General features: G+C 47.5%; 1 protein-coding gene across 2 annotated transcripts in view; it reads right to left on the reverse strand.

The window, feature by feature from the left end:
- Window positions 1-4,137: 4,137 nt before the first annotated feature.
- dok2 (docking protein 2) overlaps window positions 4,138-19,155 on the reverse strand; it is a 29,112-nt gene continuing 14,094 nt past the window's right edge. Inside the window, exons 4-8 of one of the 2 annotated variants that reach the window (XM_086257872.1) lie at window positions 13,770-13,878; window positions 7,622-7,791; window positions 7,104-7,376; window positions 6,908-7,021; window positions 4,138-5,545 (exon numbers count right to left, since the gene is read on the reverse strand). In XM_086257872.1, coding sequence (XP_086113998.1) covers window positions 4,691-5,545; window positions 6,908-7,021; window positions 7,104-7,376; window positions 7,622-7,791; window positions 13,770-13,878 — 1,521 coding nt within the window. In that variant the 3' untranslated portion in view covers window positions 4,138-4,690. The remainder of the gene's footprint in view (window positions 5,546-6,907; window positions 7,022-7,103; window positions 7,377-7,621; window positions 7,792-13,769; window positions 13,879-19,155) is intronic. The other variant, XM_086257873.1, reaches the window with a different exon arrangement.

Genomic DNA, 19,155 nt, shown 5'->3' on the forward strand with positions numbered 1-19,155 from the left:
ACGCCGTGATGTCATCAGGTGTGTTCACCACATGATCTCAGTCCACCTGCTGCAGCAGCCAAAATTAATTTGACAGATCATCCAATCAGAGAGCTGTATTGTTGGGCAGTAACTGCAGGGGAAGCTAAAGGTAGCTCACTCAGGTAAGTCCAACCTGACCTCCTCAGAATCAGCAGCCACTCAGTTTCCTTCCCACTGCGAGGGTCACGGCTGTGAGCGCTGGAGCGAGGAGCCATGGGCGGCCTCTTTTGCACGCCCCTTGGTTTTAAGGTTTCCATCAGGCGGGGGACCCTACCGCCACGTGCCGTTTATTACCTACTCAGCAGGGGTTTATATCACCCTTCCTCTGAGGAAGGGTGATATAAACCCCTCCCCCGCTTGAACTCTGCCGCTCAGGCACTAAAACTACGATTTCACCGTGAAACACGTGGACGGCCCCCGCACCGCCATCTGAGCAGGGAGGTCCCCACATAACAACATGGTCGCCTCTGTGTGCAGAGGCCGCTTTCTTTCAGCTCCGCCTCTTTGTGTGATGTCACTGGCAGGTCCTTGGAGTCTGATCTCAGCTGCAAACATGAAGTCAGACACGAGCGACCTCCATGTTTCATTTTGCTCTCTGGTGTTCGTGAGGAGGCATCCCTTCAGCTTCCAGGCCACCGAGCACACACACACACACACACACACACACACACACACAAACACACACACACACACACACACACACACACACACACACACACACACACACACACACACACACACACACTCCAGCTGAATTGCAAGGCGAACAGAGAGATGCATGCTGGGACTCCTCTATGGCCTGCTATGGTCTATGGCCCGGGGGTGTGTGTCTGTGTGTGTGTCTGTATTACTGACATTGTGGGGACATAAATCTGTTCAAACACTCTGTGGGGACTCGAGGTCGTCCCCACAGAGTGAATCTTTTATGATGAAGGAGAAGTTTGGAGGTTTCATGGACTGAGGCCGGAGTCACTTCTCTGACGTCTCGTCCACTATGATTGTGAGACGAATCCACAGATCAGAAACACGATGCTGTGATGCTTTCTCATCAACACGAGCCTGTTCTCCAGATGTGGAAACACTGATGTCATTTGGTGAGTCTGGATTAAATCTTTGCATCTCTGTTGTAAATCAGTGTGTAAAATGTTGAATCTGATCATCCTATAAATCTGACAGCGTGTGATTAATAATTTCGACACCTTATTTTTATCATTTGTATCTTATAATCCATATTATGACACTTTTCATTTCATCTAAATTTTTATCTTTTTTAAAATATAATAATTTGAATATTTTATTTGATAACTTTGATTTCATAAACAATCAGCTGCACAGAGGGTCATGAACACCGCCCAGCTGCCCTCTGCCACCCCTGGACGACATCGTCAGATCCTCCTGTCTCAGGTAAACCATCACAGGTGACCCCTCGGACCCCGCCCACCGATCGGAGCCCCGCCCTCATCGCTCAGTCCTTCCAAGCACTTTGTTCTTTACTCTGTCACAGTCAGTGTGGAACACCTACACATGTACTGTGCATGTACAGTGACAATAATATTTTTGGAATATTTCTAACATTTTGAGTTATTTTCCAGTGTTAGAAAATCAGCACTGCTCAGTGTTAGTCTTTGTTAATCTTCAAAACTGACTAGGTTACTTTTAAACATATAACACTGTCAAAAGTGTTAATTTAACACTGGAGATTTTGCTGTGTGGTAATTGATATTTTGGATCGTTCAGATCACAGATAATAGGGTTTTTTTTGGATTTTTATAAAGTTTCGACTCCATGTTCAGAGCACTTGATATTTTTGGTTTTGGAAATATGTTTTAAAAATCCATTCAAACTTTGTAAGCAGATGCAAACAGCTCAAACTCTCGTATGGTACAAGGAAAAGATCTGATATCAACCGTCGAGGTTGCCCGATTGCTGCAGATCTTTTCCTTCTTCCTATGCAGTTACTCTCTATTCATGTTAAAAACAGCAGTGTACTGGGTCTCTGTTGCTGGCAGAGCATTATCTATTACTCAGCTGAGAGATGACACAACACTTTGATGAAGCTCTCAAAGTCGTCAATAATTCCTCAGTAGCTTCTCTTAAGCTCAACATTCCAAAATGTGAACGTCTCCCTGTCACATTCTGCACAGATCCTATTATATCAGGTGCTCCTGTTAAAGATAAGGTTAAATATCTTGGTATTATCATTCAAAAACACAGATTATCTGAAAATTTCGACCCTCTCATAACTGCAATACAACAAAGGTTTAATCTTTGACTTCAAAGTGTCCCGATCCTGGGTCTTTTGAGTTTTACTTTATGTTTAAGCCCTTCAGGTTTTCTAAGTTCATTTTTATCATGCCTAGGTTGTTATAGTTCTTTGTCATTAGATTCCCCTTGTGTCTTCCACCCATGTTAAGTCTCCTTTGCCCTTCATGTGTTTCATGTCTGTGTCTTACGTTTCCTGTTTTATTTTGAAGAGGTCTGGTGTTCCTGTGTTCATCGTGTTTAGTTTTACTCTTCCTCTCATCAGTTAAGTTTGAGTTTTAGTGTCTGCACCCGGGTCCACTCACACTCCACGCAGTTTGCCTCGGCACACTGTGACACATCACTGGGAGATCCTTGGCAGCCAAAGCTGAAGCCTCTCCAGACTTACTTATGCAGCTGTGGCGCTTCATGTTTCCAGAGAATTATGCAGAAAAACTGATAAAATATTATTAAACTTCATTTGGAAAAAGAGAAACAAATGTAATGATAAACAGTTTGTGTTCTGGTGCCTAAATTATTTAGATTTCACTTCCCTAAATGCGTCTTTTAAAATCAAATGGATCAAACTTTTTAAAAATCCCAGTTCAATTTGGAATTTTATTACCAAACACATCTTTAACTCACTTGGAGGAGTGAATGCACTTTCTGCTACGATGCAATTACAATATCTCTAATTTAAACTCTCACAGTCAGCTCTGCTCATCTTGGTTAATCATACGCTCTCACAACTTTTCTCCCATAAATATCTCATTTGGAACAATCAGGATATGACATTTAAGAACAAATCATTATATATTCAGAGATGGTTGATAGAAATATTTTAGTTGTGAGTCAGTTACTGAACGCTAATGGTCAATTATTTTCTTATAAGGACTTTTTGTCTGTTTATGATTTTCCTGTCGCTCCAAGAGAACATGCTGTCGTTTTTGATGCGATACCGGGTGAGGTGGGAAGGTTGTTGGTTTCTGCTCCTAAAGGCAGAAACTGTATTAACTAACTCCTGCTAGCATGTACATCAGTAACATCTGTCCTTTATTGAGCAATAAAGCTACAAATCAATGTATTAGACAAATCATTCAAAGAGATGTTGTTTCCAGACCTGCAGCTGTATTTTACTGGGACAATATTTACAATGACATAGACTGAAAAACACTTGGATTCTATCAAGGACATTTATCATCACTACTAAGGTCAGAGACGTTATCCAGTATCCAGAGAGGTTGTCTGGTAAAGACAGATCTGGTTAAATGTAAGAAAAATATTGATACTCTTTGTACGGTTTGCAGAGGAAACAGTATGTCAGGTATTATGGGAATGCACGCATACACGTGTACTCTGGATTGATCTAAATAATTTTATAAACACCAAAATTGATCCCTCGTGTAACCTGAGGTTTCAACATATTCTCTTTGGCCTCTCACATACCGACAAAATAAATCCAAAAAAGATATATTATCAATCTTCTGATTATTTCTGCCAAATTTGACATTCATTGTAATAAATTTTCACAGCAGCGTCCAAACATCTTTGTTTTTAAAGCCTTGTTCTCCAATTATCTAGAGAATCTAAATAACAGCAATGACTCCAAAGCATGTAAAACACGAGCTGTGTCGAGCGTGCAGTTTCACTTGATTTATATGTTGTTTTATATCTCGAGCACCTCTTCCTTCTTTTAATCGTGTGTTTTCTCCTAAAGTATATTTTTTGCTTTCCTGCTCGTATTTGTACACCTGACTTGGAGAAGATAGCTGTGACATTTCTTATAGCCTTTCTACAACTGGCTTTTTATGTGTACTTGTTGTTCAATTGTTCAAATAAAAATAAAAAAAGAGGATGCAGCACATGAATTTGGACATCCCTTTATTTTGAAAGAAATGTTTAGGCGTTACCATAGCAACCAAAGGGCATTAAGGGACAGAGAGGAGGACGTTACTCTCAATGTTGTTGGCACATTTCAGGAGGACGCTGCTAATAAAGTTACTCAATGACACAGTGAATTTACGTTCATTATTATATTTACCAAATGCCACAGTTTTGTATCATTTTACTTAGTTGTGCGTTGCGTGTAAATGTGTGAAGTCAGGATGAAAGTCTGAGTCATGACACGGACCCTACAGTTTGACTTTATTGTCCTCACAGTAACACAGCTGCACGTGTTGCAACACATGAACATGCGACACGTTTCCAGTAACATCATCACAGCTGCGCCCACATTCAAGGTAAAAGCAATAAAACTGAAGAAAGCGAGTAAGAACCAGCAGGTGGCGCCGACAGCGCCCGTTAGCTCTCGCTGCCACTGAGCTCAGTTAAACTTTACAAAGTGCCTTAAGGAGACATCGATCAACCAAACTCAAAGTTACAACTTATAAATAATTCTTTAAAACTAACTTCGGTGCTCGGTTCTCTTCTACGCCATTTTCACCATCACGTTGTTGTACGGCGAATCCTGGCGCTGCTCTCTAAGCTCCTCCCTTAATCCAGGCTCCTCACTCTCCTCGTCCGCTTCTTCTTCTGCTTCTTCTTCTGCTTCTTCTTCTGCTTCTTCGTTGCTGCTTTGTGATTTGGGAAACGCCCTCTGGGCTTGTTTGGGCACGGCGTAGTCATCGACTCGGGGGTTATACGGGTACTCGTGACCTTTGGGGTCAGCAGCTGTACCCATAATCCTCCAGGCATCTCCTCTCATCTCCTCGGGGTCGTCGTACACCGAGGTGGAGAGGGTGGATTTCTGTCCTTTGGCGGCGGCGGCAGCGCAGCCTTCGGGCTCGTCATAGATGTGGTCCAACGTCTTGACGGTGTCACTGTCGCTCGTGAAGACGTTCCTGATCTTCATCTCGTCAATGCTGTCGTACAGCGGGTCGGCGCCCGCATGGCCGCTGTCTGTACGGTGAGAGTTCAGGATGTCGGTCATGACGTTCTTGGCGATGGTGTCAAAGGGCAGCGAGTAGTCTGCCTCGCTGCCGGTGCAGGGCGCTGCCACGTTGGCGCTCCTCTTCTCCCTCTTGGTGCCTCTCTCGGTCGACATGGTGATCTGCGAGTACGTCTGCTCCGGCTTGGCGCTCGGCTTGGGGCTGAGGCGGGGGTTGGGGACCGAGCCGGGGGCGGGGCCGGTGTTCAGATTAGGGCTGGAGTCGGGGCTGGCGTTGGGCAGGGGGCAGCTGGAGATCATCTTGACCTGATTCTTTCGAGGGGCGGGGAGGCGAGAGTCCAGGTTCAAACTCTTCACTCCGGTCAGAGTTTTATCCACCGGAGGCTCGAGACGACACTGAGAACAGGACAGGAAGTGGGTCAGTATCACGTGTTCGCTTTCATCATCATTGAATCAAACAGTGACTGAACGGCGTCGCGATTGAATGATGTCATTGGTCATCAGCTAAGGGTGTCAAATAAGAAGCTCGAGCAAACAAGTTCTGACAGACAATCAGGACGGAGCACGATGTGAACATCGAAGCATCACGTGAGCACTCCTCACAGCTGTGGCACTCACCTGGCAGAAACACCACTGTGCCTCCACCTTCCAGCTGATGGAGCAGCTGCTGGCAGCCGCCCTCGTTCTTCTTCTCTGAACATATTTCAAGCCGCTTGTAGAACAAAATGACGACACGTGTGACTGTGGAAACTATTTGAATCATATGAACTCTGATACTCTGAACCTCGACTTTACTGAGGAGTCGGGAGTCATTGTAAGCGAGTCAAAGGCAAAAGCTGAGGTTTGGCGCCAAGGACAATAAAAATACATCAGTCCAACCAAATACTGAGAAAACACACGAGCGCCAAAGATTATTGGCTTGTGTGAAACACCGACGGCCCTCCGCCTGCTCGCCGGTTTGAAAAGAGGCCCCTCCTATTTCTTTGTGTCATATCCTGGGATGTTTATCAGTAGAGCGGTTTGTTGTATTATTTAATAAATGGAGTCAGTTCCTGTTCCCACTGCCTCGGAGCGACTGCGACCTCATCATTTCCTCAGGAACTAAAAACATATTCAGGACCAGCTCCGGTGTGAGCAGAGGTAAACTGGTTCCCATTGCCCCAGAGGCGGGGATGGGGTGGGGGGTGGAGCACAGCGCAGTACCGGTGCAATGCGCTCCCTCTTGTCTCTGATCTCCCACTGAGATCATCAGGTAACCCTACGCCGGAAGGCCGGACCTTCCTGTGGGAGGACGACATCGGGCTGCGGCTGATGAAACCCTTAAAAAGACCCAGGGCAAGGGAGCTTCTGGCTCCGCCTTCAAAGGAAGGACAAGGCGTGGGGGAAAGATGGAGTATGAGGGAGGCTGTGACGAGCGTTAGGGGGACGGTCGGTGAAGGGTCGCTCACGGCCCTGCAAGCTCCCGGCAGGTACGCTTACCTGTGCTCACACCAGCTTATCATGATATGTTTTAATAAGCTGGTGTAAGCACAGGTAAGCGTTGTTGTTGAGCCACATCCTAATTATTTCAGCTTTTCTCGTTTACAGCTGCTTAAATAAAGGATGTGAAGACGTTTGACTTTATCCGATCGTCAGCAAAGAAATCACAGTTTCGCTTCAGCTGCTTTGTTCTTTAACCATGAAACACTCGCCCCTCGGATTCCTTACAGACGCTCTTCTTTCTGATTTTACTGGTTTGGCCTCTGTTCCATTTCTTACCATCTGGGGGCGCTGCTGCTGTAGCTGTGAGGCGTTGCAGCTCTCTTTGTCGATGTGATGAATCATCTGGAGGTTCGGCGGCTCGCTCACCATGCTGTACACGTCGTCCGCTGCCTGCAGAGAGAAGGCGGGATGTTTTAAGCGGGCTCAGTCGTACCCGAGCTCTGAACGTTCAGGAGCTGAGGTGTGGGCTCACCTGAGCGGCCGGGGGCATCTGGCTGCGGGACTGAGGCAGCGTCCTGCTCTGGGCCAGCGGCAGGCTGTGCGGTGGGGGGGGCAAGCTGAAGCTCTGGGTGGTGTCTGGACTCGCCTGGCCCCCCCCGGAGGTCTGTCTGTGGGGAGGGGCGACCTTCTGCAGGTTGATGGCGGCTTCCACGGCCTGGAAAAGGACGTTCCCCTGTTTGGTGTCGAACTCAAAGTTCCCTTCGCCGGAGTCGCAGCGCCGACCCGCCTCGAAGGAGAAAGTGGCCTAAAGAAAGCAGAAAGCCAGAGACGCTCACACAGGCTGACGAGCCAACACGGCGTCATGACATCTTACAGCAGGACGTGTCAGACGGTTTCCTGCAGCCGAGAAGCTGCGACCGTGTCAGCAAAGAACCGGAAACGAGTCCGGTCACAACAAACCAGCACACGTAATCTCTTTACTTCAGCCCAGAAACATCCTGCTGTGAAGTCTGCTGAGAATCCTGGTTTTATTCTGAAAGTGTGTCACACCTTGTCGCGCCCAAAGCGCCGCAGGTATCTGTACGGCCAGGTGTACACGATGTCCCCTCCCTTGTCCAGCAGGTGCAGAGCGTCCATGCCAGCTCGCAGGACGCCGTCCCCCTTCAGCCTGCAGCGATCAGACGCCTCCGTCCTCCGAATGGACACCCTGAAGTCACGCACTGACGCACACACACAGTTATTATTCAGTTAGTCTGCAGAAACACAGAGATCATTGAGTATTGATTACTTATAGATTAGAGTGAAATGAGGATGAGGTATCAGACAAAGAAGGATTATTTTGATCCTGGACTAATTGATGAGGGCGGCTCTGATCAGAGAGGATGTTGTTATCACTGAGGCCCAACTCTGCGAACGTGCTGCGGCTTCTCGTGGTTTCACGTCTCGATAGAAATGATGTTGTGAGTAAATAATAAATCGTCTTTGGCTGCATGAAACACACGCGTGTTTTTAACGATGATGAGCGGATTGTTTTTGTTTCTTGTGGCTGAGCTGCAGATTATTGAAAATGAAGAAAGAATCTTTCACAACATGAACTAAAAAGCAGATGTGATCTTTTTATCTGAGCGACGACGCTGCCTCTGGCGGCAGAACTTTTACATTCAGCTGTTGACCTGCAGCTGATGCTCCCAGAGGAAACCACACACGCTCGCAGGTCTACTTCAGCAGCAGCGCTCGTTAAACTGCTCCAGAACAAACACCTGATCCAATCAAACCGGAAAACCCCGCCTGACCCGTAAAACAGGGCGAAGATCCAACGGTGGGTCCTCACATGGTCGAAAACCTACGCACGTCCCCACAAGGACACACGTACACACGTGTGGGTGTTCATGTGTGTTCGTGTGTGTGCTGCAGGTGTTGGAGGATGTGGGACAACAGTAGCAACTACAGGAGGTGTTCATTACGACCTCAGAGTTACACAAAATGCTCCAAATGTGGTAAAACTGCCGCAGCTGTGAAGTGCTATTTATACTCCCGGCTTATAAAATGTTACTTCCTGTCTCTGTTGTTGATCCAAACTGCCGCGCGTTTGAAGATCGTAACATAACTTTTATTTACAGTAGGCTGTACTGAAGCAAGGCGCCCTGATGCAGAGCGGTGTTACTGATGAGACTAACAGGAAGTGTCACACTCGGCTATGAAGCTAAAAATATGCTCGACAGGGGGAAATGACACTTGCAGCTGCCCTCGTGCTCTGCATTTCGAGCTCATAGATCCAGATGTGGCTCAGATACCTCGGCGTCTCTGACCGACTCACCCTGAGATCACCTCGTCTGCAGAGACACGAAACACATGAACACGAGCGACTCGCTCAGGACAGATGCTGGAAACCCAGAGACAGCTTAAGGACTGTGACTCAGTGAGACAGTGAGACACTGTAATGACCGTCGTTCACTCAGATTAGTCAGTTATTCCAACTGGAAACGTGAGGAAAAGCTGGAAGAATTCAACCGGACTGGACACGAAGCCGGGCCGGTGGAGGTGTGAGGAGGAGCTTGGGGTGGATGGATGAGCTAGCAAATGTTGGAAATGTCCAAACTGTGCAAAAGTGCTTTAATTGCCTCATTGTCCTTATGTCAGCCGTGCCCACGCTGAACCCAAACACATTATTTAGACTTTTCTGCGGCGATAATCTGACTGTGGAGATTAAAAAGCTTCCAAGAGAAACAGCAGCGCGGTCAGGGGCAGCTGCACTAACACGTGGAAGCCATTTATTCCTTCTGTAGCTGCACGTTTGGACACTAGGGGGCGTACAGACAGCAAGAGCTTCATTCAGGTCTCTTTAGCGGGCATGCTAGCAGTGAGAGACGTTAGCTGGGATGAGGAAAAGAGTTGTCGTAGTTTCGAATCTCAGAAAGCGCTCGGGTCACATGGTCGGGTCACATGGCCGCACACACACGCCACAACAGTCACACCAGCATGCACAGCGCAGATAAAGACCAGCTGACAGACGCTGCTCAGAGCAGCTTCCAGCTCGGCGCTCCATCACGAGTCGAACGTTAACAACGTCTCTTTGTGCCTCGGAGGACGACGGGACAGTAAGGAGCCCTTTCAGCGCGTGGAGGTTTTACCGCGTGTAAACGTCGGCACAGTTCAGGCCGCTGGTTTACCTCAGCACTTCATTCACCACCAGCTAAAAAGAAACCGTTAACCTCATCGACAGCTCAGGTGGAAACCAGCTGAGAAAAAATAGAAACAGCAGGTGTAAAACCAGTGACGGCGCTGTCCTCTGATTGCATTTCTATTTCTGCTCATGGGCGGAGCAACAAGCCACCGCTGAAGCGGCGAGGTCAGGCCTCGTGTTAACGATGTCTTTGTGAGAAACGTGACCTTATGAACCATCAGCACAGAAACATCAGGCCTTCAGCGTCGTCTGAGAGACAAACGTGAACCTGTCTGATTCTCACAGAGACGCAGCTGAAACACTTCCTCACGCGTCTTCATGACTGTGCTTCATCTAAAGTGAAGTGCACAGCGTCTTCACTCCAGCCAAAGTAATAAAGTACCAGCTCCGAAAAGTACTCAGAGTAAAGTAGCTTCTACCAGCTGAAGCCTGTGATATATGAATGTGATAATCAATAATATTGGGAGATGGGAACACAAACTTCAGTCTAAAAATTAATTCTGATAAAAAATTTCTCAGGTTGAATCATTTCTGTGGAAGCTGAGCAGAAAAAGCAGGACAATAAAAATGTGAGGGGGCCTTTGAGCCTGAACAGGTCAGCGTGTGGGGTCGGGGGTTACAGGGGCTCCGTGTGGGGAGAACAATCAGAGCTCCAGGAGACGTTCTGAGGATCAGCTGACCTGCTGCTCTCTCTGGACGTACACACCTGGATCCATCCGGATGTGAGCAGATGTTTCCTGAGCTGTCCTAGCTGAGTCCATCCTCCACACTGACACTGCTGATGCTGTCTTTATATCAGACACTAGGAAGGTGGAGCTCACTCAGTGAATCTCTGAGCTAACTGTGACCATGAACCCACAGCCACTGTGCACCAGTCACACACTGGTCTTTACTGTGAGTCACCTGTTTATCCTGGACTAACCTGTGAACCGAGACTCTACGACCTCGGTTCACAGGTTAAAGGTTAAAGTTCATGTAGGTACAGACTGAGCACGTGCGGTGGTTTGGACAGGCTGCGTGAGAAAGCCTTCTGAAACAGAGTCCTGTGGACAGACAAAGCGTGACTGTCCAGCATGGACAGCAGCTGGGACCAGCTCGTCCACAGCTGTGTGGTTCAGGACAGAGTAACGGAGCTCCGCCCTCTCAGCTCCCGTACACACTGCTTATGGAGAAACACTCTTTATATTTACCGACGTCCTCGCCTCTGACGAAGCAACAGTCATAATAGCAGGTCATGAACTGAACCCTTTCACCAGACGCCGGCTAACTCGCAGTCGTGCAGCACAATCAGACAAAGTAAAGACTCTGAGGTTGAGTCGTTACGATGCAGCACGAACATATTTGTGTTCAGCTGCAGGTTTCTCTGACCTGCGGGCCACAGACTGTGTCTGACATCAGCTTCCTGTTTGTGGACGGATACACGTCAACGTGTCCCGAAAAGAAAAAGGGAAGACGGGGCTGATTGCAAAGACAAATAGAAACCCACAAGCAAAGTTAAAAACACTAAATAAAGAGCTGTTTCAGGGTCCTGAGCTGAGACGTGCGAGGCTCGCTGCTGCCCAAACGGCAGCTACTTCCTGTTTGGAAAGAACAGAAACAGGAAGTTTGCCCTGTGAAGATAAAAGCTGAGGTCGTCCTGCAGCCGCTGGTCACTGCAGCGATGCAACACCCTGCGACACGCCTCACCGCAGCAGGAACCCGCGCACACAAGTTTCCACTACACACGGCGTGTTAACAATGAGCTGCAGAGCGACAGTGGAAACTGTCAGGGCGCCGCGCAAACCGTTGATCACGCGACTTCCTGCAGGCCAAACCCGAGAAGACAAACAAACACTTTTAAAATTAAACCCTGAAGACTGAACTCAGGTCTGTCTCTGTGCGTCTGCTGCCCCACAAACACCACCACCAAATATCCTGGCTCACACTTTTCTTACCAGGCTGGGGTCTGAAAAACCTTCAGCTGACTGGTCAAACTGGCGACCTGATATGAAGCTGTGCTTTGAAGCATCAGGTCAGCTGATCTGTCACGTCAGGACGAAGCATCGCCTAAAGCAACATCTGGATTTTTACTTAATATTAAGGTCTAAAGACCTGAGTCTGAACCACCAAAAGACAGAAACTCAGTTTTACTGCTCTCAGGGAGCCCCGGGACTCTGAAGGGCAACCGCTGGAAGATCCTAATGCAAACACACAGGATGGCTACAGAGTGGGAGTGTGTAAGGACCCCCGAGAAGCTTGTGAGGGTGGAAACCATCCCCTGTGACAGAGCACACTCAAACTACTGCTCAAGTGTTTCTAATCAGGAACTGATGCTTCCTCTGATGCAGTTTCATAATCTGTGACCAAAACGATATCGAGTCCTGAAACAAGCACCGAGGTCCTGTCAGGATCACGGCTGCCGAACACAACATGGATTTTACTGCTCAGTGTTTCAGTGAAGGTCCCGTTTGACCACGAAGAGCTTCACTCTCTGAAGTTACGCGAAAAACTCAGACGCAGAGCCGGCGCTCGTGTCCCCGTCAGAGACGAGGTTTCCCATTATTCAGAGAGAACGAGGCTGTGGGAAGGACGCAGCTCAGCTGAGTGTGTGTGTCTGTGTGTGTCTGTGTGTGTGTGTCTGTGTGTGTGTGTCTGTGTGTGCGTCTGTGTGTGTGTGTGTGTGTGTCTGTGTGTGTCTGTGTGTGTGCGTCTGTGTGTGTGTGTTGTAGCAGCTGAATGTGTCATTTTGGTTGCAGCTGCTAATTTTAGCTGCAGAGGGAAAACGAGAGGAGGAAGTGAGGTTTGGTTGAAGGTGCAACAGAGGAAGTCCTGACTGAAGGTCGCACTGAAAACAAAGCGCTGCGAGAGCTCGCTGAACCCGCAACGAGCAGAAACGAAGGAGGAGGGGCTGAGTTTAGAACGCTGACTGCGTGTGCTTTTTTTGTCTCTCCTGTTTTTCGTCTTTTTAAGCCCTTTAAAAAAACGACGACAGCAGATCCTGTTCAACGCGTCAGGCAGCTAAACTAATCAGAGTAGAATAAAACAACAATAGAAGCGTCTCAGAGCTCGGGCCCGTTTCAACCACAGAATAAACACAGACAGACGCAGACGTCTGCTCTAGACTGCAGCAAAGACTCTGGGGCTGCGTTCACACTGCAGGCGAAAGCGCATGAAATCCGACTTTTTCAACCCTCTGCGACTCATATCCGATCACGGTGTGACAGTGTGAACGGCACAAATCCGACCTGGGTCACTTCCGTATGTGGTCCTGAATCCGACACATATCTGATGTTTTAGAAAGCGACTGCTGTTTGACGGTCACGTCGCATTAAATCCGTCTTTTACGTCCCTGACACAAGACAGACGCCGATTATCAGCGCCGGAGAAGACATCGCGAACGCTTCCTGTCCGTCCAGTACAACTGCTGGGAAGACAGTGTTGGAGAAACGTGAACATTTTATTTGTTCTGTATAATCTGCAGATTCTGACAGAAATCTGCAGCTAGAAGCTCCGCTCCTCTAAAACAGCAACAAGGATCATTATTAGGTTATTTACATTATTATGTAAATAACAAAATAACTTAAAGCAAAAACTGGGAAACGTGAAGTCCGAAGTCTTTATATTAAGGCCATCAGTCAAACACTGTTTGTTCTGGGTCTAAACAGCGCGCTGTGTGTGACGTCTTCTTTTGCGCATGCAGCCGCTTTGACCGTTTGCTGTAGCATTTTATTTGTAGTGTGAACGAGCAGACAAAACAATCGGATTTGATCAAAAAATCGGTTTTGAGCATTAAGACCTGCAGAGTGAACGCAGCCTGAGACTACGTTTTGGACGAGCTGCAGACGACTGAGCTGTAAGACACTATGCTTAGAGAGCCCAGGAGGGCCGAGGCTGCAGGTACCATAATTTAAGATAATTTAGTGTCTTTGTTGTTTCTTCCAGAGGAGTCACACACTACATGTGTTTCTGAAGACTGGACCCCCGACTGCCTCTGTCAGTCAGACAGGTGGACAGAGGGGTGGACAGAGGGGGTACCTGTCTCTCTGCCGCTGTACAGCGAGTTGTCTTCCATTCCTTCGTCTTCTTCCACCCTGGTTCCTCTCTGCAGGCTGCCTCGCTTCACGCCCGTATCCGTCCAGCTCATCTGCACGTTTGTCAGAGAATCAAAGTGTGAGAGCCGCAGCAAACAGACGTTATTCAAATGTCTTTATACGTCCACAGGGTTCAGTGCTAGGACCAATTCTGTTTACATTATACATGCTTCCCTTAGGCAGCATCATTAGAAGACATAGCATACATTTACACTGCTATGCAGATGACACCCAGCTCTATCTGTGCATGAAGCCAGATAACACACACCAATGAGTTAAACTGCAGGAATGTCTTAAAGACATAAAGACCTGGATGGCCGCTAACTTTCTGCTTCTTAATTCAGATCAAACTGAGGTTATTGTACTCGGCCCTGAAAAGCTTAGAAATATGGTATCTAAGCAGATTCTTCCTCTGGATGGCATTACCTTGGCCTCCAGTAACTCTGTGAGGAACCTTGGAGTCATTTTTGACCAGGACATGTCCTTCAACGCACATATTAAACAAATATGTAAGACTGCTTTCTTCCATTTGTGCAACATCTCTAAAATTAGAAATATCCTGTCTCAGAGTGACGCTGAAAAACTAGTTCATGCATTTATTACTTCCAGGCTGGACGACTGTAATTCATTATTATCAGGAAGTCCTAAAAACTCCCTGAAAAGCCTTCAGCTGATCCAAAATGCTGCAGCAAGAGTCCTGACAGGGACTAGAAAGAGAGAGCAGATTTCTCCTGTTTTGGCTTCCTGTTAAATCCAGAATTCAAAATCCTGCTCCTCACATACAAGGTCTTAAATAATCAGGCCCCATCTTATCTTAATGACCTTGTAGTACCATATCACCCTATTAGAGCACTTCGCTCTCGCTCTGCAGGCCTACTTGTTGTTCCTAGAGTATTTAAAAGTAGAATGGGAGGCAGAGCCTTCAGTTTTCAGGCCCCTCTTCTGTGGAACCAGCTTCCAGTTTGGATTCAGGAGACAGACACTATCTCTACTTTCAAGATTAGGCTTCAAACTTTCCTTTTTGCTAAAGCATATAGTTACGGCTGGACCAGGTGACCCTGAATCCTCCCTTAGTTATGCTGCAATAGGTGTAGGCTGCCGGGGATTCCCATGATGCACTGGGTGTTTCTGCTTCACTCACTATGTGTTAACAGACCTCTCTGCATTGAATCATATCTGTTATTAACCTCTGTCTCTCTTCCACAGCATGTCTTTATCCTGTCTTCCTTCTCTCACCCCAACCAATCACAGCAGATGGCCCCGCCCCTCCCTGAGCCTGGTTCTGCCGGAGGTTTCTTCCTGTTAAAAGGGAGTTTTTCCTTCCCACTGTCACCAAAGTGCTGCTCATAGGGGGTCATATGATTGTTGGGTTTTTCTCTGTATCTATCTTTGTAGGGTCGACTGTACAATATAAAGCGCCTTCAGGCGACTGTTGTTGTGATTTGGTGCTGTGTAAATAAAACTGAATTGAACCATTGCGACTTCGCCATACTGGTCCACTTGATTGTCATAGTTTGTTCGATCTTTACTATTATATATTTTTCTACTTTAAGTTGTTGCAATCAGAAGGAACAGGACAAGGAATGAGAAAGAGGAAGAAAAGTTGGGAAGAGACTCAACAAAAGGAGAAGGAAAGAAAACCACAGAAGAAGAGAGACGAGAGAAAAGACCACAGGTGTCCAACTCCAGGCCTCGAGGGCCGGTGTCCTGCAGGTTTTCTATGTGTCATTGAGCCAACACAGCAGATTCAAATGGCTAAATGACCTCCTCAACATGTCCTGAAGTTCTCCAGAGGGGAGAACCTCAGGCCCAACAGAGCCAGAGTGGCCAGGCCGCCGCCAGGAGTGAGGCAGTACACACCTGAGCACCCAGCCCCAGACACCAAGAACCACCAACGGGTGGGAGCGTCAGCCACCTGCAGGGAGTGTGGTGGGGGTAGATAGGGGGGGGGGCTGAGATGTTCCCAGAGAGGTGGAGTCTAAGACCCGACCTGACACATAAACAGAGACGCACAGAGACTTGAAAACAGAGGTTTCACACCAGGCACAGCCTCAGAGTCCAGATATGTATTTTTCCAGAAGTTACAGTCCAGGAAGTTCTCCTTCTCAGATGCTTTTCAAGATAAAAGTCTTTTAAAGGACAGAGCTTCTTCAGAGGTGATGTTCAAAGCGAGAGCAGGTTCAAGTTTCCGGCTCAGAGTTAGTTTATTGGAAACTGGGTCAAACGTGTTCGTCAGCAGCCGCGTGCAGAAAGCCGTCACTGCACCAGATGGAACGTTTATCTCACTGGGAAAGTCTAAATGATTCATTTATTTATGCATCTATGAAGATGGATGGGCACATATTTCAGTGAGCTAACACAGATATGAACTCTCACTGTGTGGTCGTATCTTTGTGTTTCCTTGTTTTTATTGTTCTTCAAATATGATAAATGTGTATTTTTATCATAAACTTTGTGACGGCCACACAAACTTTAGTTTAACGTGATGTTTTTATCAGTGGTCTAATCAGTAACATCCAATCAAAGACGCCGAGCTAGCAGCTACTGCTACCTGCGTGAGAGGCCACGCCTCTCTTTTACTGCCTGCTTTTATTTTTCAATCCTGGAAGATTTTTGTTAAAGAGAACATCAAATGTGAGCATCACTGTTGCAAAAAGGAGGAAACCTTTTCATGCGCGGCTTCTTTTCGGTGCATGTTTTTATTTCCTCCTCTCAGAAGCTGCACTCTGATTGGCTGGTTGCTCGAGGACTATATTTCCTGTTACACAGAGCCTGAAAGAGGAAGTGGAGCTGTGAGTCAAGACAGTCAGCTGTCTGCCATCGCGCTGCTATTTATACCCACGGCTTCAACGTGACGGAGCAAAGCAGCAGGAGAAGAAGAAATGGCCGTCGGTCTGTAATGAGCCCTCAGCTGTGCCGCGGCGTTGTCATGGCGGCAGCATGCTGCCACACCTCCTGACCCTGACCTGGTCCTGCTCATCATTCAGAGAAACATCAGCACGATCGCGGTGCTTCAGCTCACCTCTTTAGTCTTCCACTCTCCTAAAGCAGCTTTGCATGATTCACACATCAAACTAATCCTTCTGTGTCTCTTAGAGGCCTGGTGAAGCCTCCGCTCTGTCTGCTGATCGGCAACTTTAGGAAGCCTGCAGAGGGGCAGGGCCCAGCGCTAACATACATATACTTTTTAGTAAACACTGAGAAACAAAACAAAAAGTATAAAAGTACTCCCAAAAGTATTCTTAAAATGAAAGTAAATATTAGATTTTTATATTCAACAAATGTTTCATATTTTCATTTTCAGCAGAGACGCTCTGATGATGTGTTCGGTGTAAAACCTGTAAAATGTAGCCAGCACTGTCATAACCACAAATGTAACTAAATAACATAAAACAGGAGGAAATTCATTAAAAGCTTGTTTGTATTTGTTCAGCTGCTTTGTAAACGAGTCAGTGGAGTGTGCACGGCGTAAAGACGACAGCCTCGTGCCTGACGACCCACGCGGGGTTTGAACCCAGTACGAGGGACCGACAGCGACCTCTGACCTGAGGACCCGAGTGCTCGGGAAGAAGCAGGAGGCCTCAGCAGGTCAGAGATCAGCTGGGGAGCTTCACCGCGCAGAGCTCGAAAAGCTCAAACTAACATTTTACATGAAACCTCAAATTTACCAACGACCGACGAGGAGAAGCCAAATCTAGAGTAACATGTGACCTCCTGTTAGTGCCGCAGCGTCGTGTGCAGTCTGAAGGCGATCCAACGCTGACTGGTTGAAACCAGTAAAAAGACGTTACAGAAGAAGTCAAAGCATGAAGAATCACCTCAGCCTCTGACACCAGCACAGGTTACAGATGTTTGAACCGTGACTCTCACACAGACTCAGCTCTCAGATACGACGCCCACATTTGTGACGGAGGAGCCTAAAGAACAGATCATGTGATGGCGAGCAATAGTTTCTGTTTTATCCGTGTTTAACTGGACGACGTTACATAGAAACCAGTAGAACCAACCACCTCGCCCTGCAGGCCGTTAAGCTGCAGGCAGACTCGTGGGATTAAGACTAGACTGTAATAAGATGTGTGGAACATCTGTTTTAAGTTTTCTGCAGGTTGTTAACTGGCTTGTGGTGTAACTACAGAGTGACAGCTCACACACTGTTGTGCTAATCAGCTGCTGTTCTGGTGGTACAGTCCTGCAGTCTGTGGTCTTAAACTAACAGCAGAGAGACATCATCACATGACCAACGGTTCATTTAAAAAGCTCTGGCGCTAACATTGAGGCCGCAGGACAACAATGGTGCTTGTAGCGCAGCAGCGAGCGTGGCATTGAATAGACGTCGGGGTTAGGCTCACAGGCATCGGGCTGTTTGCTGCGCTGGTGCTCAGACGCGTTGTTTCCCTTAACACTGTTATCCCTGTTACACTAGTGTCTGAGCCGAGATCACATGAAGATGCTGGTGAATCGCGAGCAGTGATCCATAGCCATGGAGCGAGATGATGGAGGCGCTTTCAAAGGGCCCTAAACTGATCCCTGAGGGACGCAGCATGACCCAGCACCAGGACTCCAACAGGCCACATGAGGAACAGGAGGCGGTTCTTGAACCCTGAGCCTCTGTCAGTTACAGAGAGCAGCAGCATTAGAAGAGAAGGGAGAAGTTATCTCAGGTCGGCAGGAAGACGATGTTACAACACCAGCGCTGAAACAGTTTGCGGGTGAACATAAACTTCTTTTCTTAAAAGTGACGACTTACGAGAAACAGGAACCGCGTCCTCGCCAGCCTGAGGCCCGCCTGCAGCCAGTATATATGTACACATGATCGCACGAGTACAGACACACGCCTAAACACACCTGCACAGTCTGAGGTTGACCTCTGACCTGTCTGTTGTCTCTGAGCACTTTTTACAATCACTGTGACATCACACCTTCATTCAGGTGCCTACCAACCATCCCGAGGTCAGGGGTCGGTTTGTCACAGAGCCACCACCCTGATTAAGCTCAAAATGAGAGCCGTCACATGACCGTGGCCGTTTGGAGGTTCATAAAAACTCCCGAACAGTCAAAACGATGTTTTCAGACAATGAAATGAATCCAGTGAAATCTATGAACGTTTTCAAAGTAAAGGATGGACGACATCTTCCTGTTTCTAGCACAGCTTCACGTCCGAATGGACCCAAACCATAAACATGACCTTTGGTTTGGAAATGATGTTCCTCTTAGAGTCACGGAGGACCAGGAAGCAGGGGCAGGCGCAGGGCGGGGCTAGCGAGCGTCAGACCCAGCCACGGTCGGCCCGTTTCGATCCCAAGCACATTTTCGATGTCTGACACTGAGGT

This window comes from Aulonocara sp. 'chitande type north' Nkhata Bay, linkage group LG12 (genome assembly GCF_057382095.1).
Source record: "Aulonocara sp. 'chitande type north' Nkhata Bay isolate Kocher_YH1m ecotype deep benthic linkage group LG12, A_spYH_male_GT1.1, whole genome shotgun sequence".
Classification (NCBI taxonomy): Eukaryota; Metazoa; Chordata; class Actinopteri; order Cichliformes; family Cichlidae; genus Aulonocara; species Aulonocara sp. 'chitande type north' Nkhata Bay.